Here is a 27,786-nt window from a genome sequence, read left to right as displayed (position 1 = left end):
TCTCCATTCCACCTTGGCTGAACAGAGGAGCACTTTCAGTAATAGACTAAGACAACTGTGCTGCTCCAAAGAGCGCTATATGAGGTCATTCTTACCCTCAGCCATTAGGCTCTATAATAAGTCAACCTATAGCCGGGGAAATGATGACCTCCTCATGTTAGTCTGTTTGAGGTAACTTATTTTTTTTATTTTGTCTTACTTCTCTTTTAATATTTGAATATCTGTACACTGGTAACACTACTGTGACACTGTAATTTCCTTTGGGTCAATAAAATATCTACCTACCTATTATGGTTGATATTTAATTTCTACTGTATTTCATTTAAATATGTAATTTATAAGTCAGCTTGTCTTTTTATACCTTTTTAACTATTTCCATGAAACTGGCTAATTGGGATAGCTGCTTAATTGGGCCAAAATGTGCAGGTCCCGATGTGTCCCAACTGATTTATATTATTATGTATTGCACTGTACTGCTGCCACAAAATTACAAATTTTACAGCATATGTTAGTGATATTAAACCAGATTCTGATCTCCAGCAACCCCCCCCCCCCCCCCAACCCACCCTCTTATTTTGGCTTCTTCCCCTTCCTTTCCTGTCCTGAAAGTCTTTGGCTCAAAATGTTAATTGTTTATTCCCCTTCATAGATGCTGCCTGACCAGCTGAGTTCCTCCAGCATTCCATGTGCTTTGCTCAACATAAACATTGGGAAATCTTTCTGGCCACAAAGTTTTCTTGGGAGATCTGCACAGTCAAATAATGCTGCAGTAAGACCAACCACTTCAAAAGCGAAAGAGAGTAGTCAATAATGCCTTTGAGATTCCGGGCAGATATTCATATCTGCCTTGATGCAAATGCAAGCTCAGCACTGATTAGTCCAACAGAAAAACTGCTAATGGTAATGGTCCATGGCATAAAAAAGGCTGGGAACCCCTGCAATAATTAAATAACCACACAATGAAGTGCAGCACTGTTTTCATCAATTGCCTACTTTCCCGAGTGTGTATTTTCCACAGATTTTGATTGGATCAGTGGATCTCACATGAAAACTCAAGGAGTCTTTGTCTGGGCAGTAGGGGTTCCCAACCTGGGTTCCATGAACCCCTTGCTTAATGGTATTGGTCCATGGCATAAAAAGGGTTAGGCACCCCTGGTCGAGAGGTAGCAATCTGTTTGGGGCTGTGAATACTTTGCTGTTTAGACAAAATACTTGAAGACTTCCAATACTACATTTGGTATATTTTTCAGAAGACATCACACAACCCAATTTCTTCAAGAACTGAATATCTACCGTGGACAAGTTTACAATGTTAGTCCAAAAAGGTCACTTTTCATGTGATATCATTAATTCCAAAGAGTGGAAAACATCAATAGCATCATATTGGAGTTGTGGTTAGGAACATCGCTATTCCATATCGCACCACCAACAATCAAAAGTCACTATGATTGTAGATATTAACAATTTACATCCTTCATCAATATCTCCAACACTGAGGCTCTCATCAATTATGTCCAGTTAATTAATTACTAATTACATTAAATCACTTTGCTCCATTGGCAGGCTACATTGCTTGAATCCTCGACCCAGACTCTCAAAATCCAACCTGCTAGAGGAAGAGTATCTTTCTGTAAGACTATCAGTCATAGGAGAGTGAATTATGGCTGATTTATTTGCCATGTGAAAAGGCTGCCCCTCGTGTTCTTTTTAAATCTTTCTCTTCCCACTTTAACGCTACGACTTAGGAACAGAATTAGACCATTTTATCCCCATCGAATCTGCTCAACCTCTTGATCGTAGCAGATTTATTTTTCCTCTCAATCCCATTCTTCTGTGTTCTCTCGATAAACTTTGATGCCCTGACTAATCAAAAATCTATGAGCTTTTGCTTTAAATATACCCAATGCCTTGGCCTCCACAGCCATCTGTGGCAATGAATTCCATAGACTTACCATAGAATTCCTTTGCAATTTTCTGATTCTTTGGTGGTTAGACTGCAAAATCCATTTACCTTTGATGTGAAAGATCTGGATAGCTCCAACATTCATTTCAATTCCCCCAATATACAGAGGAAAACAAATGAAGTCTGCTTGAAAAAGAAATACAACATTGCCACTGACTGCTGCAAACTCCTTGCCCATGATCACTCAAAATGGAGGAGGAACAGAGAACTTCAGATCCATGGCAATGGGAGCTAGCATAAGCCCTGTATGAGTGATTCAAAGTTCAAATTCAAAGTAAATTTAGGATTAAAGAGCATATTTGCCACCATATGAACCTTGAGATTAATTTTCTTTCAGGCATTTAAAGGAAAATAAAGCATAGTAGAATTTATGAAAAACTATACATTAAGACTGACAAACAACCAATGTGGAAAAGAAGACAAATTGTGCAAATAACTTATAAACAAATAAATAATTCTGAAAATATGAGTTGTAGAGCCCTTGAAAGTGAGCCTATAGATTGCGGAATCAGTTCAGGGTTGAGGTGAGTGAAGTTGTCCATGCTGGTTCAGGAGCTTGATGGTTGAAGGGTAATAACTGTTCCTGGACCTAAGTGGTGTGGGACCTAAGGCTCCTGTAACTCCTTCCCGATGGCAGTAGTGAGAAGACAGCATAGCCCGTATGGTGAGGGTCCTTGATGATGGATGCTGCTTTCTTGTGGAAGCATTCCTTGTAGATGTGCTCAGTGGTGGGGAGGGCCTTGCCTGTGATGGAGTGAGGTGAAAAGAGCGGGCAACTTTACAAGCTACCAACTTAATTGCCCTATTCTTAGGCACCATCTGTGTCGGGTCCGATTGCTTGAATATGTTCTGAGCTGGCTGGTGAGACCAAAAGAGTGGAAGTTAGTTCGATTTTGATCCCACTAAGCGACTTTCTAAGGCAACTGCAGTTATTCCACTGTAGTCATATCACAGTACCTCAGTATATTACCAAGGTCTAGCAACTCAATTGGCAAAGGGTTGCTGTTCCTCCTTTCGGAGTGACTACAGCTCAGAAAAAGGAACTCTAAGTAAGAAGGATGCAACTAGTTTAGCTTTGCATGAGCTTTGGCAGAATTTCACAAGAGTATGCTTCACACCATCAAACACCGTCTTTCATTATCTACTAAAATGTCACAAATAACTTTTCTCATTGTTTTCTTTTTAGCTAATTTACTAACATTTTAGGATTACATTAAACTAATGAAGTTATTGGGTGGTGGGCTGGAGATACGTCCACCAAAGGTGGTGTAGGGCACTCCTTCCCTCCACTAGCCTGCAGGTCACCGTTGGACAAGGTATCTGCTTAGCCCCCGATCAGGGTCATGTGAAGTGATGGAAGCAGGTGGTGGATGGTCGTATGGGCAGCTGGTCCATATCACAAGTCCTGGTTATGTGACCACTGATGCTACTCTGAAGAGTATTGATATGGCTGGGGGTCACTTGTCTTGTAAAGACACTACCCAGAAGAAGGCAATGACAAACCACTTCGGTAGAAAGTTTGCCAAGAATAATCACTGTCATGAGACCATGATCATCCATGTCATACGACATGGCACATAATGATAATAATGATGATGATGATGAATGAAGTTATAAATGCCTATTTCAGTAACCAATCAATTAAGTCTCAGATCATAAGGAAATTAAATGCCAAGCGGTTTGCCAGGGGATCTGAGGATTCTGACATTTTATTGCGGAGCAATAAATTCTCGGTACATTCTACCTGGGCAGCAAATGTTGTAAGTCTGACTCTGCAGTGAATTTAAGGCAATGTTCCAGTACTGTTGCTCAAATGTCCACCTGACCCAACACATCATCAACTGTGGAGGAGCTCGTTGCAGGAAAGCAACAACCATCATCAGGGACCCCTACCACCCAGCTCACGCTCTCTTCTCACTGCTGCCATTTTTTTTTAAGCATGTTGCACCAGACAGTCAGACATTCTTATCTGGTGCGTGGTGTCAGGATTGGGCTCCTTTCGGATTAACCGGGTCATGATATGAACGTTCCTGACTCGACCCTTGTTTTTTATTTTACGAGGACAAGTGGCTAGCTCGACGCTCAACCCAGCACGGATGGAAAGCGTGCTCCGGGGATGGCCCGACTTGGATTCGAACTCGGGAACCTTTGCTCCGGAGTCCAGCGCTGATGCCACTGCTGCCATCAGGAAGGAGGTACAGGAGCCTCAGGACTCACACCACCAGGAACAGCTATTACCCCTCAAATATCAGGCTCTTCACTTCACTTGCCCCATGACTGAAATATTCCCAGAACCTACAGACTCTCTTTCAATGAATCTTTATCTTATGTTCTCGATATTTATTTATTATTCTTATTTCTCTCTTGTATTTGTGCAGTTTGTTGTCATTTGCATATTAGTTGAAGTGGTCTTTCATTGATTCTATTACGGTTATTATTCAATTATGGATTTATTGAGTATTCTTGCAAGTAAATGAATCAAGGGTTGTGCATGGTGGGATAAATGTACTTCGATAATAAATTTACTTTGAACTTATTATCAGTAAACATTTACACACCTCCTTTGCAGGGGTTGCTGAAGAGTTATTTAGGGCCGTAATGTTCGCTGAACATTATTTCCTTCTTTCTGCCAAGGGGTAAAATTAATCTCTCCAAAGTCGGCATAATTGAATATAAATAAGTCATTATTTACAGTGATGAAAATGATATTCCCAGGTTGTTTCGGCTCTTGCAGCCAGATCTCATAAACCAAACCTTAAATCTTCAAAGTACTTCTCCTTTGAAGTTAATTTGGTTAAAGAAATATTTCAGGCTGGTAGTGGTGTGGGAAAACTGTGGACTCTCTGAGCCAGTCCAGTGCACAGCTAAGCTCTTTACTTTGTGCTCCAGAAACTGAACTATGGATCACCAGAGACTCAATAACAACCTGGCAGTTTAAACTGAACTTGGATATCTGATATTTTTCCCCAGTGAACTATTTTGTAGTAAAAAGGTATTTACTCCTAAGATTTTTATTTTTAATTAACCGTTGGGAAAAAAAGTAGAATACCTCACTTTCTGGGAGTTCTTTCCGAGGTGTGTCAGAACTAAATGGAAAATTCATCGATAAAAAAATGTGCAAGTAATTTTGTAATAACTAATGCAGAAGAAAGCTCAAACTGATTCAAAATTCTGAAACTGTTTAAGAACATTAAAACAGAGAAAACATTCTGCGCAAAAGGAAAGCAAATTCAAGGATTGTTTTAAGGTTGGAGAATAATTATATCAGTTACGTAAGCCCATTAAAATATCCACTGATATACAATTGTGCAGAACTAAGGATGATCAAGCATCAAGAACATTAACTCAATAGGCACATTTTAACCTTATTCCTTTGGAATACTGCTATTAGATTTATAAAAGAATGATTTTTATGCCAAGATTTACTTACTATCTGGCTCATCATCACTTGAAGAACCAAGAGAAAAGAGAGTTTTAGACTTAGGAAGGAATGGAGAGATATTCAAGGAAAAGGAGATTTTCTTCCTGGACTTGGTTCTTCCGGCTTCTGTTAACAGTAGAATTAAATCATGCATTTTACTGAAAGGAAGAAAATCACATCCACCTACTGTTCTTCCACCACATACCAAGCCGAAGTACTAAGCAGCAAGGTGCAAGGGTACATGCAGGGTAGCGACCATGACTACGTTATCTGGTAACTGGTGCTCATTGTATAGAGTGAGAGAGAAGATTGAGAAATCCCGTCTGAAGAGACTTCTGATTAGATTTTTAACTTCAGCTGTATTGTTCCAAGTAGCAATCCACTTGGAAAGAACAGGAGCCAATTTGACAGGCGTCTCCTGCGCCACAAGCACCATTTACAAATTCCTCAGGGTTGGGTCTACAGAATCCATTCTCTCATTGCACAACATCAATGTTGTTGCTTGTAATTTAGTAAAGCAGATTAGTAGACATTTAAAAATTTGAGACCACGTCCACTCAAATTGTACCAATGAAAGGGTAGTGGACATAACTCAGTCCATCACAGGAAAACCCCTCCACACCATTGAGAACATCTGCTTGGAGCGCTGCCACAAGTCAGCAGCATTCATCATCAGGGACCTTACCACCCAGGCCATGCTCTCTTCGCGTTACTACCATCGGAAAGGAAGTACACGAGCCTTAGGATCCCACCTCCAAGTTCAGGAACTGTTATTACCCTTCAGCCATCAAACTCTGAACCAGTGTGGATAACTTCACTCACTTCAGTTCTGAGCTGATTTTACAACCTACAGATTCACTTCCAAGGATTCTACAACTCATGTTCTCAGTAATATTTATTTATTGTATTTGCACTATCTGCCTTCTTTTGCACATTGTTTTTTGTCAGTCGTTATTAATGTGTAGCTTTTCATTAATTCTACTGTATTTCTTTGTTCTACTTTGCATGCCTGCAAGAAAATGAATCTCAGGGTTGTATATGGTAACATCTACATACTTTGATAATAAACTTACTTTGAACTTTGAATTGTGACATTTAGGTTTACTTAGTGTTAAACTCGGCTTGCTATTCTGTGGCACTGGTAGGAAAGGTCTTGGAACCAGTTTAAGTGGATAAGCTGAGCTTACCACATAATAAGCACGTGGTACAATTCGAAGATGTTTATGACTATGGTTAAGGATATCTCAGTGCAGGGACATAGACAAATCTCAATGTAAAAGATTCAGGTATGGAACAAGATGCTTGAAGGCAGATGTGTGAGAAATGGAGGAGATGTGGATGAGGGCAGCATTGAAGGTGGAGGAAGAGAAACTCTGCTGATCTGGAAGGAGAAAGGTGGGAAAGGCACATATTTGCGCCTTTTGGGGGCACTAATCTTTGCCACCAGGAATCATGGAAAGTGGGTCACATGAAGCCATGGAAGCAGGTGGTGGATGGTCATATGATCAGCTGGTGCAGATCACAAATCCTAGCTATGTGATCACTAATGCCAGGCAATCTCTGAAGAGTATCAATAATGGCGAGGGTCAACCACCTTACAAAGACACTGCCTCGAAGAAGGCAATGGCAAACCACCTCTATAGAAAAAATTGTCAGGAACAATCACGGTGAAAGACCATGATCCCCCATACGTAAAACAACATGGTACATAATGACGACGATTTAAATTGTCAACCTGCTCTTCTTGGAGACATGGGAGAAAACTACAACACTTACAGGAATCCCTCCTGGAGTCACAAGGAGAACACAGAAACTCTACTCAGACAGTAGCAGAGGGCAGGGCTGAACTTGGACAGCTGGAACTATGTGGCAGCAACCTTACCAGCTGCATCACTACTCCGGGAGGACAATCATTGTTCTGGTCACCACAGTACAGCAAGGATTTGGAGAAGTGGTTCACCAGGATGTTGTCTGGATTAGAGATGAATAACTATAAAGGAGAGGTTGTACAAACTTGGGTTGTTTTCTCTGGAGTTTTGGGGTGGGGGAATGGGACATTGTGAGAAGTATAGGGTAGATCAGGGGTTCCCAAACTTTTTTATGCCATGGACCAATATCTTTAAGCAAGGGGTCTGTGGTTGGGAACCCCTGGGGTAGAAAATGCCTTTCTCCCCCAAGAGGAAATCTCAAATACTAGACGACGTAGCTTTAAGGAGAGAGGGGAAAAGTTTAAAAGAGAATTTTGAGCCAAATTATTTTTAATTTTTTACACGGAGAGCGTGGGTGCCTGGTAGCAGGTACCAGGGGTGGGGGTGGAAGTAGAGACAGGTAGTGGAATACGATTTTAGAGGCCCTTAGACAAGGACATGAAGAGGCAGAGGATGAAGGGATATGGATAACACACAGGCAGAGGCAGAAGGATTACTTTAAATGGGCATTATGGCTGTCACTGACATTGTGGCAGAAGGGCCTCCTCTAGTGCTGTACTTCTCTACATTTAGCCATTGTGGTCATATCAATCCTCATGATCACTTTCACAATGACTCCCTGGACTACAGACAGAACTAGACTAGAAAGAACCATAGGCTCGTGATGCAGGCTTGGATCATACTTTCAAAGTGAATTTATAATGAAAATACATAAATTTATTTATTGAGATACAGCGCAGAACAGGCCCTTCCTGCCCCTGAAGCCATACTGCCTAGCCGTTTCCCCAATTTAATCCTCGCTTTATCACGGGACAATTTACAACGACCAATTAACCTACCACTCACACCACTTGCTACCCCGAAATTCAGCTACTTGCAGGAATTCACAGTAGAACAAAGAAATATAGTACGATCAGTGAAGAACTGCACACGAAGGGTGACAAGCAACCAATGTGCAAAAGACGACAAAACTGTGCAAAGAAACAAATAATAAAGAAACAATAACCAACCCTTCACTCAGAGGGCTGTGAGTGTGAAATGGGCAGACAGTGCCAGTGCTGCATGCAAGATCGATTTCAACATTTTGGAGAAGTTTGGATAGGTACATGGATGGTAGGGGCATGGAGTGTGTTGGTCAGGAATAGGCAGTTTAACTAGTTTGGCATGGACTAGATGAGCCGAAAGGCCTGTTTCTGTGTTGTATTTTTCCATGACTCTATGATTTTAATACTGAGAACCTGAGCTGCAGAGTTGAAAGTGAATCCATAGGTTGCAGATTCAGTTCTGTGTTGAGCTGAGTGAAGTTCTCCACGCTGGTTCAGGAGTCTCATGACTGAAGGGTAATAACTGTTCCCACACCTGGTGGTCTAGGATCCAAGGCTTCTGTTGCTCCAGCAACAATGATAAGGGGATGAATCACACTTCAAACTACCCATCCAGATTTCCAATGGCCAGGACTTCTTACCAGAAACCTTGTGTGTCCTTCCCATCTCAAGTGGTTGCTAATTTAAATGTGCTAATTATGCATTGGAACAGTTTTGCAAGTTTTAAGCAAAAGGACAACACCAATTTCCTACATTTCGCTCCTTCCAGAGATTGAGAGTACACAGTAAAGGGCATCATGAATTTAAAGAGCTTTAGCAAAATAATTAGTGAACAATCTCCATTGACTAAGCAATGCAGCATATTGTAAGTTATTTTAGTTATCTGGAGATAAAACAGGCCCTTCTAGCCCAACAAGCCTACTTACCCAATTACACCCATGTGACTAACCTACTAACCCATACGTCTTTTGGAATGTGGGAGGACACCAGAGCATCTAGAGGAAACCCACGAGGGATACGTGCAAACTCCTTACATACAGTGGTGAGAATTGACCTTGGGTTGCTGGCTCTGTAACAAGTTACACTACCAGACTGTGCCAAAAGATCAGAAGTTGGCACTTGGTGTGATGCATTTTTAAATCAGTGAGTTACTGGAACACTCCCATAGACCGAGTGATTGAAGCAAAATGTACAATATACTTCAGATGAATAACTAGAAGCAATAGTGGTTTGGGAAGAAGAGTGGAACACAAGTTCCAAAAGTGCATCGGTGCTAGCATGGACACTGGACCTAATGGCATCTTTTATTCAATAAGACCATAAGATATAGGAGCAGAATTAGGTCATTTGGCCCATCGAGTCTGCTCCATCATTTTATCATGGCTGATCCATTTTCCCTCTCAGCCCCAGTCTCCTGCCTTCTCCCTGTATCCCTTTATGTCTTGATCAATCAAGAATTTATCAACCTAAGACTATAAGACATCAGAGTATAATTAAACCATGTGGTCCATTGTGTCTACTTCACCAGTTGATCACAGCTGATTTACTGTCTTTCTCAACTCCATTCTCCAGCCTTCTCCCCATAACCTTTGACACCCTTACAAGTTAAGAACCTACCAACCTCTGCTTTCACACCTGGCTTCCTGTGGCAATGAATTGCACAGATTTACCAAACTCTGGCTTTCCTCTGCAATTCTCCAATTCCTTGGTGGCTCAACTGCAAACTCCATTTACCTTTGATGTTCTGGATCTGCATAGCTCTAGCATTCATCTCAAATCCCCCTCATTAAAACACTTACCATTTTCCAGCCCTTTACTACTGAATGATTGGAAAGATTACTGCATAAGGTGGTCCCTTAGTCAAGGACTGACTCATCTCTTTCAAAGTACTGACTTCTTTACAATTTCATTCAAATGAACTCAAAATCTCTGATTCATATTATTTCAGACTAGTGCTACTACAGCTCAAAGTCTGTGAATCTGTTCAGGAAAAGCAAACTAGCTCATCTTTTTTTTTCCCAAAGGAAGTGGTTAAGCCTTAACTTTATCCTTGGAACAGAGAGTTCGTATTATTCAGTCAATGCTAGGGAGCCACTCAACAATCGTCCCCTTATGTTTTCAATTTTCTCTTGTAATCGGTATTGAACTATTTTTAGCTCTTTGCTCTGGATGACAAACATTGAACACACTGAGACTTGGCTAGGCACTTATGAATGGTTATGCTCCTGCCACTTCAACAGCTCCAAATCCCAAAACAAATTAAGATGCAAATGACTGGACAGACCAATGCCTGCTGAGGCCACAGTGCTGTGTGGATCACTGACACCAGCAAAGACGGAGTTTAAAAGCATCGCATTAGCAGCAAGTTAACCTGAGGTCGATATCCAGTTGAAAGAACTAAATCGTCACTTTGGGAGAGTTTTTGGAAATTAATTAGGTTAATGCAGTCTATTTATTTGTGCTCTATGTTTCAGAGATGGGAAATGTTTGAAGGATCCCGGCCCGAAACGTCAACTGCTTAATTCTTGTCCATAGATGCTGCCTGACCTGCTGAGTTCCTCCAGCATTTTGTGTGTGTTGCTCTGGATTGTGCTTATTATTTCTTTCTTATCATTTTGCCTCAATTCCCGATTCAAATTCTGGACTAAGGCCAGGCTGATCTGCAGAGTTAATATACTTATTTTTTATTTATTGAAATACAGGGCAGAATACGACCTTCCAGCCCTTGAAGCCAGGCCACCTAGCAATCGCGCGATTTAACTATCCTGATCACAGGACAATTTACAATGACCAATTAACCTGCCTACTAGTAGGTCTTTCGACTGTCAGAGGAAACTGGAGAACCTGGAGGAAACCCACATGGGCAAGGGGACAAAATACAAACTCCTTACAGGCAGTGCTGGGAATTGAATCCGGGTCGTCTGTACTGTAAAGTGTTGTGCTTACCACTGCGCTACTGTGGTATGGTTTCAACAAAACATTCAGAAACTGGTACCAAACCTCTGCCCTAAAGATTAGATCAGTGAGCAGCTGAACCTCTGCTCCATGCCGCCCAACCCCCACCACGTACTGTTCTCCATTATTTCCTGTTTGCTCATGACTATTACCCTGGCTCTTGCTCTGAAACAGGGTTTTAGAAGCAAATAACTGAATGTTACACTTCACTTCAACGCAGGTACAGCTGTTTGTTGGATGGATTCAAAATGCTGTCAGGAATAAAAACATTGGACCAATGTTCATCGTTAATATCATCAAAACAAAACATTTCTTGCCAAAAGCTTGTTGAGTGTAAATCACCCAACATATTTATGCAGAAAACATGAGTTTGAACCTTAAAGGCAAATCGCTGGGAGTTCCAAAGGGCAAGACAGATTCTAGTTAAATGAAAGCACATCTTGTCTTCTTTGGAATGACAGTTGCTCTTATCATGCCAGGTTTGACTACCATTGGAGAAGCTTATAGCCAGACACATTGGAGAAGCTAATAGCCAAACAGCTGCCCATCAACCTCACAGCAAAGTTCCCTTGGGGCAATTCTACACTGTCATCTCACAGCAGCTACCACTGTCTGGTTTGGCGCAGCATCCTCACACAATATACAAAAACTACAGTCCACAGGAAAGGCTATGGCTGCATTCTACCATCACCACAGGACCGGTATGTGACAAGACAAAGCAGTGGACGGAAAAGATCACTGCTGACACTACCCACTCTGCAAACTGCCTTTTCCAAATGCTCCCTTCTGGAAAATGCCATAGGCCTATTAAAATCCTCAAGTCACCTTATAATTTTCCTCCCACAGACAGTTAATCTGATTGAGCATTCCACTGAGCCCAGCCTCTCTAACTATTGTCTCTGACACTGCACTGTAAACACTTCTAACTACTTTTTATAATGCTGTTTACATTATAAATAAATGATGGTTTATGCACATTTTATTCCATATCTGCACTTCAAACTTTAACTTTAGCTTTGATATAATCTTTATTCTTCATAATTGTTGAATGCTTTGTTTCGCGAGGCATCAACACACCACAGCATATTCCTAATACATGTAAATGTATATGGCAAATAAAGTTGATCCTTGAATTAAAGATGACAAAGCAAGACCTTTATATGTGAAAACCACTTACTGCTACTGACTACCAAGATGTGGCAGGAGCGAGGCCTATCTATGTGAGGAGTCAACTCCCAGAAAGGATTCAACATTTTTGGAACAATGAGAAAATGTGGAAAAGGCGAACAGTTAACAGGACAACATGCATTTTTTTAAAAAAAGTGCAAAATGCGTAGCATTCCCACTCTTCCTTGCTCCAAGCACATACACCACATTAATTAATGATTGTATCCGTCCACTAAGAATGCTGTGTAGAGTACTCACTGTCTGTGCTTGGAGGGCTGATAGCTTGGAGTGAAATAGATTTTGTTAATGGAGGAGCAGAACGCAGCGGTGGTCTGGCCAAATTCTGTAGAGAAACAAAATGTTTATTTTTAATAAATCATTATCCTAATGGAATTCCCTGTAAAGTCACAAGTAAAATCTACAGCAACTAAAAAGGTTAATTTTAATTGCACTAGCACTAAAATCCAGATATCCACCTAAACAATAGAGTGAATATAACATTCTTATCTAACTCAATAGCTATTTAAAACACGGCCTCTGTTTAAAATTGGAGATGAAGTAATTATAAATGTGGTAGAAATGTGCTGAGCATTTCCTCTGTCACAGCACTAAAGAAAATGTATTAATAGTTAAGCAAATAAGCAGAACCAAGACAAAAGTGAGGTCATCGGCTTGAGCTCAACAGGAAGAAACGAGAGCATTTGGTAGATGACGACAAGCTAAAAGTCCAAAGATATTTAGGAGCTCCTCCTGTCTATAGATAATTAAAATATCAGGGGCAGGAAACAAAAATTAATCAAAAGGCTAATGGAATGATGGTTCTGTACAGAATGAGGATGAGGCACATCCGGTACAGGAAGTTACTTTGCTATACAAAGCCTTGGTTAGACCATAATCAGCGCAGTGACAGCAGTTTAGGACAAACGTCTTGGGAAGGTTCTACCAGCCTCGGAAGGAGTGCCGTGATTTCCAGCACAACACCAGGATTCGGAGCGACAGACGATGGGGAATTGTGTCGAGTCAAAGGCTTATTATTTACTACTCCAGGGCAATGTGATTAAACACTGCCTAAAGTTGTGAGCCTACGTCCTGTGAAATGAGCATTCACAACCAAACTGAAGCTGTTACTGACATGAAACGTACAGAAGTGAGGGAGCCATTGGATTAAAATTTACAAGATATTAAGGGAAAGAAATTGTTTGAGGTGTTTGGGGAATGCATAACCTAAAAATTAAAACAAGCCTTTCTGGTGTGAGGTTCTCAATTATGTTTAAATCAGAAGATGACAGCAAATCTCTTCCACAAACAACCACTGATACCAAGTCAAAATCAGAATCAGGTTTAATATCACTGGCAAGTGTCGTGAGGTTCGCTAACTTTGCAGCAGCAGTATAATGCAATATATAATAGAGACAAAAAAAACTGTGAATTACAGTAGGTGTGTGTGTGTGTGTGTGTGTGTATATACATACACACACACACACACACACACACAAATAAATTATATATGCGAGGGGTGATTGATAAGTTCGTGGCCTAAGGTAGAAGGAGATAAGGAGATGAGTTATACAGCTCTCGTTACATGCACGTGCAGTTCAACTCTTTGAGTGATCATGCAGAAACTTTGAAGTTAATAACTCATCTCCTTCTACCTTAGGCCAGAAACTGATCAAACACCCCTGCTGTGGACCATTTCTGAAGGTCTAAGATGCCGACTTCTACAAAGAAGGGATTCATATGCTCCACGACCGCTGGACTAAGTGTGTAAATGTAAGAGGGGACTATGTTGAAAAATAAATGTGCTAGGTTTTCTAAAATTGACTCCTTCTACTTTAGGCCACAAACTTATCAATCTCACACACACACACACAAATATGGCAGAAAGGAATAAGCTCTTCCTGCCTGAATCATTAAGCATATGTCTTCAGGCTTCTGTACCTCCTTCCTGATAGTAACAATGAGAAGTGGGCATGCCCTGAGTGATGGGGGTCCTTAATGATGGACGCTGTGTTTCTGAGTCACTGTTCCTTGAAGATGTCCTGGATACTACTGAGGCTAGTGCCCTGTACTTCAGAGAATCTGTTATTTTGTGGGAGCAGTACACAGCAGGACACAAAATATATTATGAATTGTATTAAAAATAAAATAAATAATATTTGCTAAGAGGAGTAATGAGATCATCGATTATTGACAGATCTGATGGTACAGGGGAAGTAGCTACTCCTAAGATGTTGAGTGTCTATTTTCAAGCTCCTGTACCTCTTCCCTGATGAGAGTAAGAAGAAGAGGGGATGTCCTAGATGGTGAGGGTCCTTATTCCTTGTTAACAAAAGGTATTCAATAATTTGGGGAAAATGCAGGTGTAGGGAGAGAGATCATAGATTAAGCTAATCTCAGTGAAGATCAGGAGAATGATAGGGAATGAATAGTCTTTTCTGTCCCCACTCTAATATTTACTTTATATATTCAAAGATGCAGTGCAGAATCGGCCCAACAAGCTGCACCACTCAACAACCCGCCTATTTAACCCTGGCCTAATCACAGGACAAATTTACAATGACCAATAAACCTTCTACCTGGTATGACTTTGGAACGGAGGGGGGAAACTGGAGAAATCGCACGCACTTATGGGATGGACGTACAAGACGGCATTGGAATTGAACTCTGAACTTTGACACCTCGAGCTGTGATAGTGTTGTGCTAACCGCCACGGTACTGCGGCACCCTAATATCACAGTTCAAAACCTCTTTGTTGGAGATGAGGCCTCTTCGGTCATCTAGAGTGGGAAGTATCAGATGTCAAAATGCCCTTCAGCATTCAGCATGTATATCCATGGTTTAAACAACATATCCTGATTTGCCATCCTGCCAACATTGGTAAGAGCCCAAGTCAATGAGTTTTAGTCTTGACCACCACTCATTTGTGTTAGAAACCAATTTACCGGGTTATCAAATACGCTGCCCTCGCTGTGGTCCGACTCCATCTCCTCCTCGGTCAGCGAGACAAGCGATCCACGGTCATCGCTGCAGACCACTGGAGCTCGACGAGGGTCGCGGGAATTCTGAAGAACGGACTCCATGGTACGCGGTGGCTCTTTTGTCGCCTCGCTGCCAGCTGTCAGACCTTCCAGGCTGTAACTAAACATAGATGTGACAGGATCAAGTAACAGCTTGGAAACCGACGCAGGTAGCCAAAGGTAAGGTATAGGGGCAGTATTAAACTATTTGGCCCACTGAGTCTGTTCCACCAATCAATTATAGAACAGTACCAGCCCTTCAGCCCAAGATGTTGTGCCGATCTTTTAAACTACTTCAAGATCAATCAAACCCTTCCCTCCAAAAAAGCCCTCCGCTTTTCTTTCATCCTTGTTCCCACTTACGAGTCTCTTAAATCTCCCTAATGTATCTGCCTCTACCACAACACCTGGCAGCATGTAACATGCACCCACCACTCTCTGTCTAAAAAATGTACTTCTGAAATCTGTCCTATACTTTTCTCCAATCACCTTAAAATTATGCCCTCTTGTATTTGCCATTTCCATCCTGGGAAAAAGTCTTTGGCTGTCCACTCTATCTATGCCTCCTATTACCTTTTATTGCTCTAACAAGTCACCTCTCATTCGCCATCATTCCAAAGAGAAAAAGCCCTAGCTTGTTCAACCTTTCCTTATAAGATGAGCTCTCTAATCCAGGCAGCATCTTGGTAAATCTCTACTGCATTCATCCCAGAATGAGGGGACCAGAACTGAACATAATCATGGCTGATTTATTTTCAACCCTTTTTTCCCCGCCTTCTACCTGCAACCCTTAACCCATTTACCAGACGTGAACCTATCAACCTCTGCCTTAAACACCCAATGACTTGGCCTCCTCTGCTCTCTGTCGTAACAAGTTCCACAGATTCACTACCCCCGGCTAAAGAATTTTCGCCTCATATTAGTTTTGAAGGGACGACCCTTTATTCTGATGCTGTTCCCTCAGGTCCTAGACTCTCCTATTAGTCCTTACAATTACCTCCTCTTCAAAGTTTTCCAGAGCTACTGAAGACACAAATAGTTCATCACACAGAAAGGGAAATATATAACCCAGTTCAATGACTTGCATTAGGCCAGAAGAGAAAAAGGTATCAACACTGGGAGTATGAGATGACCTGGAGAGCAAGTGGGAGGAATTAGGACAGTCATAATGGCCTTTGAGTGTGCAACAGGCAAGGATGGAGATGACGGTGGAGATGCAATGGTTTAATTCAAGGGGATAAACAGAAGTTGCATGGAGGCTTGCTGTATTTAAAGAAAGTAGGATCAATGCAATATGAACATCGCAGGAAAACCCTGCATTTAATCACTAGCCTTACCACCCTTGTCATTTCAAGGGCAATTAAGAGCAAACCACAATAAGTGAATGAGGAGTCACTCCAGATAAGGTCGACACATCTCATTCTACTGACTTGGTGATGGAGGCAGATGGCCTCACATCATTCAAGCAACATCTACGCAAGCACGTAAGTTGCCAACGCATAAAAAGCGACTGGCCAAGTGTGGGTTAAGTGGGAATAATGTAGATAGGTGCAAAGGTCAGCAAAGACCTGTTTCTATGCAAGACACTAATAGTCTATGATCTGTGAATATTATAGCATTCAGAACGGTTGTTATTTATCTACCGCCATAGAGTCTGAAAGTGACGTTAAAAATTAAACTCAAATCCACAACTGGAGGGTGGCCTGTTTGGTCCATGTCCAGATGCCAGCTCATCTGCTGACTTCTGGCACCCTCCTCTTACTGAGGGAAGTTATGTTTCTTTTGGCAAGGCAAGCAGGAGAGGAAAAATCATTATGTACGATTTAGGGGAAAAAAAATATTTTACTTTTCTCATGCGTGGGAACGGCAATTAGTACCAAGATTGGTCTCACTACCCTGAGACCTGAAGGAATTCAAGTCCAATAACAAAAGCACATTTAATGCCGAAACTCTCAGTACATCGGGGAACTTGGAGACGACCTCCAGAAGCACCCTTCGTGCATTTAGCAGTGAGCACCCGTCCACCACAGCTCACAGACCACTGAACAGACCATGGACCCAGCAAGCATTCTCGGTTTTTGAAGAACAGAGCAAGGACACTCAGTAAAAAGTTCTCAGCGTAAACAGAACTGACGCACTCACCCCATTCCTGCACAAATAGCATTTAACACAGTCTTTTGGGGAGGAAAAGGAATAACCAGCAGTAAGTAACTCAAGAGTCAAACAGAAACATTTTATGCTCCATAATGAGTCCTAAAACCAGGGATCTATTCCACTGTTTTTATTCATGGAATTTTAACCAATAAAAGCTTGGATTGGCAGAGAGGATGTTGATGTCATCAAGTATGTGGAGATTATTTGTTAGCGTGTCGCACCAGACAGTCAACCATTCTTGTCTGGCACGTGGTGTCAGGACTGGCCTTTCGGGTTAACCAGGTCACGATCTGAACGTTCCTGACTTAACCCTTGTACTTTATACGAGGCCGAGTGGCTAGTTCGGCGTTCAACCCTGCACGGATGGAAAGTGTGCTGGGGGGGGGGGGCGGCCCGACTTGGATTCGAACTCGGGAACCTTCGCTCCGGTGTCCGGCACTGATGCCATTGAGCCACGAGCCGGCCTATGTGGAGATGCACGGTCCTTCTTCACAAGGAAGAATTGAGTAATGGGGAGAGGTTGAGCAGGTTAGGATTGGAGTGTAGGAAAATGAGTGATGATCTTATAAATGTGTATAAAAGGTGCATAGATATGATGAAAGCATATAAACTCTTTCCTGGGCTGGGGAATCGAGTATTAGAGGGCAGAGGCTTGCACTCAACAATTCAGGAACAGCTTCTTCCCCTCTGCCACCCAGGTTTAATATCATTGGCATATGTTGTGAAATTTGTTGTCTTTGCAGCAGAAGTACAATACAATATATAATAGTAGAAAAATTGTGATCACAGTAAAATATATATATCTAAATTAAGTAAGTAGTGCACAAAAAATTTAAGGTAGTGTTCAATGGTTCCGTGTCCATTCAGAAATTGGATGGCAGAGGGGAAGAAGCTGTTCCTGAGTCATTGAGTGCGTGTCTTCAGGCTCCTGTACCTCCTTCCTGATGGCAGCAATGAGAAGAGGGCATGTCTTAGATGGTGGGGATCCTTGATGATGGATGCCCCTTTTTTGAGGCATCACTTCTTGAAGATGTCCTGGATGGTCGGGTGATGAGAGGGAAGAGATTTAATAGGAACCCAAGGGGCAGCATTTTTCACCCTGAGGGCGGTCAGTAGACGGAATGAAAGAGGAAGCAGTTAAGGCAAATAAGTAAACAAATTTGAAATGAATGAACTCTTCTCGGGCTTCTAGCCGGGCACAGGTATCAGCAATAACTGACGTTTCAATGACAAGCTTCGCCATCTTCTTCAGGGATGATGAATTTGAAATTTGAAAGGTACTTGAACAGAGACATGGAAAGACTTGAAAGATTAGCTTTATTTCTCATGTGTACATCGAAACATACAGTGAAACGCATCGCTTTGCATCAAAGCAAGACGTGGAGGATTGTGCTGGGGGCAGCCTACAAATGTTCGCCACAGTTCTGGTGCCAACACAGCATGCCCACAACTCACTAACCCTAACCTGTACCTTTGTGGAATGTGGGAGGAAACCCGAGGGATTGAACCCCGATCTCACAGATGGCTGTTGTAACGAGCCACGGTAATCACTACACTACCATGCAAATCCCACTCTATCAGACTGGAGCATAGGAGAATGAAAGATGATCTTATGAAAATGTAGATCATAAGGGGCATATATAGGGTTAATGCGCACAGTCTTCTTCCCAGGGCTCGTGAACCAAGTACTACAGGGCACAGGTTTATGGCGAGAGGGAAGAGATTCAACAGGAACGTGAGGCACAACTTTTTTATCCAGTGGACAGGTAGTAGATGGAGTGAGCTGCTCAAGGATGTAGTCAAGCAAGTAAAGTGGCATGCAGTGCCACTTTTTGATTCTTTAAACCCTATTTATAACAAAAGATACATAGTAATTATATTTACTGCCAAATGAAGCAGCGAATGATTTTTTGCAAACTCAAGAGCAGTGAGATGTTTTCACAGGAAACGCCTCATGTTGGCTTGGCACCAGCTAGACAGTTGTGAGAGCATGTGACATTGAACGATATGTTTTGTAATCCTCTCAGACTTGGTATACACATCAGTGTTTGGAACAATACGATTTAGAAATGATATTATTCTTCAACTGTCTTTTTAAAAGATAAATCATTTTTGAAGTAAAATATTTCAATATTTCTATCAGTCTCTTACATTTTTATTAATGGAGAAACAATGAATTCATGCCAATAAGAAACAGGACTCATTCTTTTTCCTTAACAACAACCATAATTATTGCTATTAATTCATTAATCAATGATAATCTCTGTTCAAAATTACCATGACGTGAGAGAATTCTCTTTAGAAGATCATTGCCAATTTGGGCACACACACTCAAAAAAGTTTGGCACCTAGTTTTAGAGAATATGGGATAAATGGGACCCACTTAGATGGGAACTTTGGTCAGCATGGGCCAGTAGGGCCTAAGGGCCTGTTTCGCTTCTGTGTGCTATGATGTCACCTGAATGCGCCAAACTGCAGCAAAGATAGTCAAGGTTGGCCTGAGTTGTGAAGTTCCAACGAGCAACCAAGAAAGGTCAAGAGCAAGCCATGAGAAACCTTCCTTCAGTACTTCCTTCCCCAATGAAGAGAGGTACAGCAGTTCCCTACCTAAGGAATCACTGGTTCCTTTAAGCAAAGTTGGCTACACAGAGGCTTTCAGTATCCCAACTATAAAAAAATTGCTCCTAACCCTGTTTCCCCACTCCACCAAACATAAAAGGTTAGCTCCCAAAGCACTGCTTTTCCCATCGGAACACAAGATTCCCTTCATTGCTCCTCCAAATCTTACCAACAGGAAAGTATTTTAGTTTAGTTTTCCACACCCCCCCTCATCCCACTCATGTTCAAAAAGACAAAATCTATCTGATGAAATTTTTTTTTCTAGGAATAATTGTGCACAGAAATAACTTGACTGAGACGCACATTCCTTGGCCGTTCAACAGATTCCTCTGGCACCCAATGGCACCTTGGGATTGTTTCAGGTTTTAATCTTTCATTTACAGTATCTGTTATCATAAGATGCACCAAGAATATATTTGCTCTTATTTCCTCTGCTCTTTACTTGAAACTCTAAAGAAATAAACTAAACTTCTGCGCTCTGGACAGCTCCTGATAAGGTCCATACCTTCTGCAACTAAGGTCACACTCTGTGACAAAGGGCTGCATTTCAGAAGGACACCAGCTCATACTGGAAATAAGAGGAGAAAGATCAGAACAGGGAAGGAAACAACAAACCGAAAGATGTGCATATACAGGAAGTTTCAGCACAAGGTTTCATGCAATAACAGCAAACCACATTCAAAACGGGAGGTTAATAAAATCTGTTAGGTGTTTGTTCACTTAAAGCTTTTCAAGCTTCCAAGCTGGTTAAAGACGTTCTGCCAAATTATCTTTTTTTACATGCTGTTTAAGAAGTTACACTAAATTCAATGTGCAGTCAGTGCTGTTGGTGTCAACTTTTCCTGTCCAATTGTACTTACATCACCATCACTGACAGAACTCTGAAATTGAACCCAAGTCACTGGCACTATAGAGCATTACGCTAACTGCTATGCTACTGGGCCGCCCTTATCATGCCCACAATTCACTAACCATAAACCCAGTCATGATTGTGCCAACAAACAACAATTACTTGGACACAACTTCCAGGTAGTCAATTATTTCACTTTTTCTACGTCTTTTACTTATTCTTTCTATCTAATAATGTGTTTCGGAAACTGTTGTAGCCTATGACTTAGGTTAGAGCTCAGTCAAGTCACCTAGTGCTTTGGTGTCCCCAAGAAAATTCTAGGAAAGAACCGCAAGCACAAGTTCAGGAGACCAGAGACAGGGTGTGGGGCTATGATTGACTCTATTTCTCGCTGATTGAAGGGCCAAGGAAGATTGAAAACATCGAGGTGAATGTGGAGGAGGCCAGGTCGCAGGTTGTTCCTCCCAGGTTAGTCGGAGGTAGTTCTTCACGGGTCAGGCCACAGTTCGAGAGGCTGCGGGCCGGCAGTCACTCCCCACAACCTGCCTCTCTCCTCGATGCTGATGAAGGTTGTTTTCGAAATTCTGAGACATATGTGATTATTGGTGTGGACTGTAGTTCATATTGGTCTCCTTCAGTTTTTCACCCAAAGATTGGTGGGTAGGTGATACGTTACATTTTTGAGTGAGGAAGCAGTTGAGGATTTGAGACATTTTGGTGCTTTTACATGTGAGCGATCTGTTAGATTTCATGTGTACAAGACAGGTTGTGGGTTTGATGTTACTGCTGATTTTTTTGTGTGGGAGGGGCTTGGGAGTTAGGGGTTTGATGTTTTAGCTGCCGTGTCCGGGTGGGTGGTCTGTTTTTGTGCGAGGGAGGGGTTGGGGTTGGTTGGTGTTTGAGAGTCCAAATCACTGTTAAATCATGGGCAGCACCGCACAATTCATTGCACAGCAATTAATATTGCTGCTGTCAATTTAGCTATATTTAATACTGGAAACCGAAAGCTGATACACTGAGTGACTAAAATTACTATCCCACTCTATTACAAATCTCGTAACAATACTGTCTTGTGTTTTTCAACAATGAGATCAAAAGAAAAACATAATTATGTATGGTTGCCGCCTTGTTTTGAGGCTGTTTAGATCTTCTGCTTCCTCACCCTCAACTACACCTCACCAATCAGAGAAGATAAATGATGGGCGGTTAGTAGGACAAGCAGCAAGGCCAAGAGAGTCCACTGGCCGCTGGCCTCTTCACAATTATCTCACCTAAGGAAGTGTCATTAGGGAACCTAGACATCGAATGCCTACCAACATCCACCCCATCCTCCTGCCCCTCAAACTTTGAGGAGAGGATGCTTATTTGGCAGCAGGGAAGTGTGTCAAGTTTCAGCAGAGATCAAGTAACACAGAACAGCAGAAGAAAGGGAAAAATGGAAAAGATTCAAATGAGTCGAGCCATGTGTTACACACTGGGACAGTTGACAATGCTTTGTCTGTGGCATCAGTTTTCATTCACACAGCTGCAATCCTTAGGCAAGCTGATTTAAAGAGTCAATTTTTGATCATTTCCAAAGGTTGCACAAGAGACCGGGCTTCAGTGAAAGAATATTTACAGAACACTAGACAGATGTGAGTTTTGATTAGTTTTGAAAACCACAAATGCAGCCAAATGCGTGTAAACAAAATGTTAGAATCCATTTGCGAGGGTTAAAATAGGTACTTGTATTGGTTTTCTCTATTACCTTCTTCTATGAATTGGCGGCCTCTTTATGACATCTCCAAGCATTTCCACAGAACTGAAAATGAATCATGAAATGTGAAAATAAAGGAATGAGGTGAGAAAGGCTGAGAGAAGATAGAAAGAAGTAAGAGAAATCTAAGAAAGAGAAATGACGAACATCAGCAAGGGATAAAATTAAAGTGAAGAGGAATCCTTCATCCAGAAACCAAATATTTCAAACAAACAGCCACATCTTCCCCTTTATTTGCTATGATGTCATTCTGTACTTCATGAGCCAATTGCACAAATGTGTCGCTCAACCTAATGCTAACATTAATGTTTTTAAGATGAGCTTCCTTTTCCAAATCTTGACATATCTTGGGACATCCAATCAGTCTTCAGGTTATTTTTTTTGAAGGAAGTACTGCTGGTTCTTGAGTCGGGTGAACTCGAATAAGCGTCGCTTCAGATTGTAACGTCAAAACAGCGATCTGTTGCTCCGCCTCTCACTGTGGAAAGGGTGACAACTCTTTGTCCCTTGCTACTGAGAGAGAGAGAGAGAGAGAGTGGCAATGCGAAGTGCTGGGTTATGGCCTCTTTAGAGGCTTTGCTTTTGCTTGCTTGGTGGGTGCTGATGCTTCCTTCTGGAGCAAGTGGGGGAGGGAGAAGGGGGACAGTTGATGCGTTGTTGCTGCTCGTGTGTGGGGGTGGGCTTTGGGGGGGTCTAACATTTTTCTGTCATTCATTCTTTGGGGTTCTCTTCTGTTTTGAGGATGTCTGCGAAGAGTAAGAATTTCAGGTTGCATTCTGTGTACATTCTCTGATATTAAATGGAACCATTGAACCAGCTGGTTTGTGTAGTCTGGCCAATTTTAATTTCTGACCTTGATATTTTTCTAACAGCAATGAAAATAATTTGAGTTCAGTTCACGACCTGATCATATGTTATCATCTTCAACTTCAATCTCTGTCTGGAGTACTCAAATCAGATCAATTCTTTTCACTAGAAGTTTTCCATGGAGCCATTGAAGCACAATTTTTTTCATACTAATTAAGGATTGTTAGAATAACTGGGGATTGAATATTGTGATTTTTCACATTTAAACTTCTGTACTGGTGGAAAAATAATGGAAAGAGTTTAGTCTGGGATGGCTGGACAGAATATAATCCACTTGTTCCAATGAATAAATCCCCGCCAGAATAAGATTAAGGATATCTTTATTTGTCACATGTACATCGAAACTTACAGTGAAATGCATCAGTTGCACTAACAACCAACAAAACCCGATGATGTGCTAGGGGCAGCCTGTGAGCATTTCCAAGGTTCTGGTGTCAAAATTGCATGGCCACAATTTATTAACCCAACCTGTATGTCATTTGTTGGAATGCGAGAGGAAAGCAGAGTACCCAGACGGATATCCAGGTGATTGTGGGGAGAATATACAGCTCCTTACAGATGGCTGCAGGAATTGAACCCTGATCTCTGACTACTGGCACTGTAAAGTGTTTTGCTGTTGTGATACCATGCCACCACCCCGTCCCACCAAAATTAAACATTTCCTTAGCACCCACGACTGATGCTCCACTAACTTCTCATCACCAGCAAACTACCATCATGAAATATGGAAATAAGGCCACTTGCATCAACTCATACACCAATCTGACATGGAACTATGTTGCTGGCCCTTCAACGTGGCTGCCTTTGAATCTTAAATATTCCTCCCCGAGCAACATGGTGGGAACAGCTTCCAAAGCAGAGTTGTAGCCTAGACTGTGCCTACCTGACTCAAGCCCTATGGGACTTGAAGGTATGGGTCGTGTGCCTATTTTGCTGAAATATCTGGATTCAGTTGGGAGGCAGGCCTGGCTTGCCCAGCTCATTTCCTCAACCAGGGCAGGATAGTCCGTTTAATATTTCCACTTACAGTACACTCACTCTTAGTCAATAGCAACATACATGCAGTTTTGCAAGTATTCACTGTGTATTCTGCAAGCAGCGCTGGGTTGAGTCAGACTGCATTGTAGCTTTATACTCAGGCAGTCATACAGTCATTCATTCCATCTCTGAGGAATAAATACTGGCCTTGTAAATGGCGCCCTCATTCCAGAGAGGAACGAGCGATCTGTAAAGTGGATGCTTAAAATTATTTCTACTGGCTGCAGACAATGGGACATTCTGTCAAAGTTAGAGCCAGAACCTTGAGGGGAAATGTTCTAATACATCTACAAGCTAGTAAGGATTTGGAACTGATCTTCAGAGGTAAAGTGAAGCGAAATCAGCGGTTAATTAGAAAGGCTGCTTTCATTAATCAAAGGTAATGTGGGAAAGAGGAAAATGGTCAATACTTGAAATTGCCACGGTCACAGATGGACAAAATTATGAAAGACAAAGATAGGGAAGACATAAGAAGCATTTCTCTATGACAAAGGTTTCTAAAAGGAGAGGCCATAAGTTTATGGTGTGGAGCAAGAGGTTTAGAGGGGATCTGAGGAAGACTTTCCTCATCAAAACAATGGTTGCGATCTTGAACTCACTATCTGAGAAGGTGGTGGAGGTAGGGAGCGTCAAATTTAGATGAACACTTGAATTGTCAAGGAAAATTAGGCTGTGGACCTATTGCTGGAAATGGGATGAGTGTAGAAAGGTCAGCTTAGACATTGTGGGCTGAAGGGCCAGATTCGGTTCCGTATGCCTCCAATTGCCACTTTGTTGAAAGGTGCAATTATTCAGTGGTCTAAAAAGCCCCACATGGCTGGCTTTAGTTAGTTCATGCCTCCTGTGTTGCATGGATGACTACACTTTATGAACCTCAGTAAGTCTCCACTCATGAATTACATCGTCATACCGGCTGAAAATCCGGCCTCCCACTTCATATCCTACCTTCGCTGGTTGATCTCGGTTTCACTGCCTGTGTTCTTCCCAGGACCCCAACTGTGCCGTCGAAAGGGAGACAGTGACCTGATGGTCGGCCTGAAGGTGGAGGCACGAGTGGGCACTTCAGCGACGCTGTCCTTCTCCTCCTCCGCTTCGCAGACGATGGGGCAGCTGTCCCGTTGCCCGCGCGATCCTCTGTCACCCATCTCCTCTGTGCCCATGGGGCTCTGCTGCTTGTCGGGCTCTTTCATTTCCAAGGCAGTGGTGGGCTCCAGGAACACTTCCCCTTCAGGGGTCTCAGGAGGCTCAGGGTCCTCAACGGTCGAACTGCTTGTTGTCACACCACCAATGCTGTACACGACATTCTGTTCATCTTCTACCTGTAATGAAAGGAACAACTGAATAACTCTCGTTCATATTCCTGCCGCCATTGAACTGTTTACCATTCTTTGCTCCTGGAGGAATGGAAGGAACAAGGATCAATTTTGTTCGGCGTGTGTGTAGTGTGTAGGCCTCCGTTAGGATCAATAGACCATGGATTTGTGCCTTGGGAAGTTTCCAGGGGCACAAGCCTGGGCAGGGTTTTTTAAAAATGGAAGACCGGCAGTTGCCCAAGCTGCAAGCCTCCCCTCTCCACGCCACCAATGTTGTCCAAGGGAAGGGGATTAGGACCCATACAGCTTGGCACCGGTGTCGTCGCAGAGCAATGTGTGGTTAAGTGCCTCGCTCAAGGACACACACGCAGCCTCAGCCAAGGCTCGAACTAGCAACCTTTAGATCACTAGACGAACGCCTTAACCACTTGGCCACGTGCCAACACTTCCACCACAGATTTGGCGTAACATGCAAGAAAAAACAACATTCAATTGTATAAGAATATCTATAAAGGTATACACATACTTTTTCTCAATAGAGAAAAAATATATATTCTCGTCTAAATACATGATTTTTTCTATTGAGATACTGCACAGAATAGACCCTTCTGGCCCTGCAAGCTTTGAACAGTACTGCCCAGCAACCCCTGATTTAATCCCAGCCAAATCAAAGGACAATTTACAAAGATCAATTAACCTACCAACCAGAGCAGCTGGAGGAGAGCCACAGGGTTACGGGGGGAATGTACGAGCTCCTTACAGGCAGTGGCAGTCACTGTGAAGTGTGCTAACCTCTAAGCTACCATGCCACCCAATGCACGCGCGTGTGCGTGTATATATTTACTTCTGTATTTATATTTATTGCTTTTTTATGCGGCATTGGATCCGAAGTAACAATGACTTAGTTCTCATTTACACCTGTGTACTGAGGAGTAACGATTTATTCAGATTCAGTTTATTGTCATTTGGAAACCACAAATGCAATGCAGTTAAAAACTTAAACCTATCTCATAATTGACACACGTCTCTGACCTCTCAATTCTTGCTCACCATTTAAAACATTACATTTTAATAATGCCTCTTCTCATTCTGTCTATCAGAGTGTAGGGCCCTGGAAACCTCACAACATGCCATAAGACATAGAGGCAGCATTAGGCCATTTGGCCCATCAAGTCTGCCCTGCCATTTTATCATGTCTGATCCATTTCCCTCTCAGTCCCAATCTCCTGCCTTCTCCCCACATTCCTTCATGCCCTGACTGATCAAGAATCTATCCAGCTTTGCCTTAAATATGCCCAAAGAGTTGACCTCTACAGCTGCCTGTGGCAACGAATTCCACAGATTTTCCACATTCTGGCTAAAGAATTCCTCCTCATCTCTGATCTAAGTGGACACCCCTCTATTCTAAGGCTGTGTTTGAAACTCTTGGGTGTAACGTTTTCCCACACAGTGTTATTGTGTGTCATCCACCAGTCACACAGCGAATTCCTCAAGCCTGTTCTGGACAGGTCTTCCATTCTGAACCATCATTTACCCTACAAAATTTTATGTTCCAGCTAGTTTATCCCCTTCTATGTCCCTCCTTCCGCTTCCAAGGTGTTGGATCCAAGCATTTCCTGGACTGGAGATCAATCCCCTATTTAATTTTGTCAACGATTTAAGTTTGAAGTACTCATCCTTATTTAAATCTTCACCTGCCCTGTGCGAAACACAGGAGGAACTCAGCAGTCACTGGTTCCTCCAAGCTACACAGGTGCGTGGCTGTGCAGTAACTGAAAAGCTTCTGCACACATTGCTTTTGTTGCCACGTAACCAGAGGTTTCACTTATATACAGCTACAGCGATGTTAATATAATTTAAAAATTATTTTAATATAAGTTTGAAATCTGTGTTAATAGAATAGTGAAATAGCCT

The 27,786-nt window shown here is 42.1% G+C and overlaps 1 protein-coding gene across 7 annotated transcripts in view; it reads right to left on the bottom strand.

Moving 5' to 3' along the window:
• akap13 (A-kinase anchoring protein 13) overlaps window positions 1-27,786 on the bottom strand; it is a 554,439-nt gene that overhangs the window by 141,939 nt on the left and 384,714 nt on the right. For 5 of the 7 annotated variants that reach the window (XM_073032598.1, XM_073032600.1, XM_073032599.1 and 2 more), the window contains exons 12-16: window positions 25,505-25,878; window positions 22,646-22,699; window positions 20,554-20,616; window positions 15,201-15,396; window positions 12,517-12,601 (exon numbers count right to left, since the gene is read on the bottom strand). In XM_073032598.1, coding sequence (XP_072888699.1) covers window positions 12,517-12,601; window positions 15,201-15,396; window positions 20,554-20,616; window positions 22,646-22,699; window positions 25,505-25,878 — 772 coding nt within the window. The remainder of the gene's footprint in view (window positions 1-12,516; window positions 12,602-15,200; window positions 15,397-20,553; window positions 20,617-22,645; window positions 22,700-25,504; window positions 25,879-27,786) is intronic. The other 2 variants (XM_073032601.1, XM_073032602.1) reach the window with 2 other exon arrangements.

Source organism: Hemitrygon akajei, chromosome 30, assembly GCF_048418815.1.
Source record: "Hemitrygon akajei chromosome 30, sHemAka1.3, whole genome shotgun sequence".
NCBI classification, from domain to species: Eukaryota; Metazoa; Chordata; class Chondrichthyes; order Myliobatiformes; family Dasyatidae; genus Hemitrygon; species Hemitrygon akajei.
The sequence above is the reverse complement of the archived record's forward strand: the minus strand, read 5'-3'. Positions and strand labels throughout refer to the sequence as shown.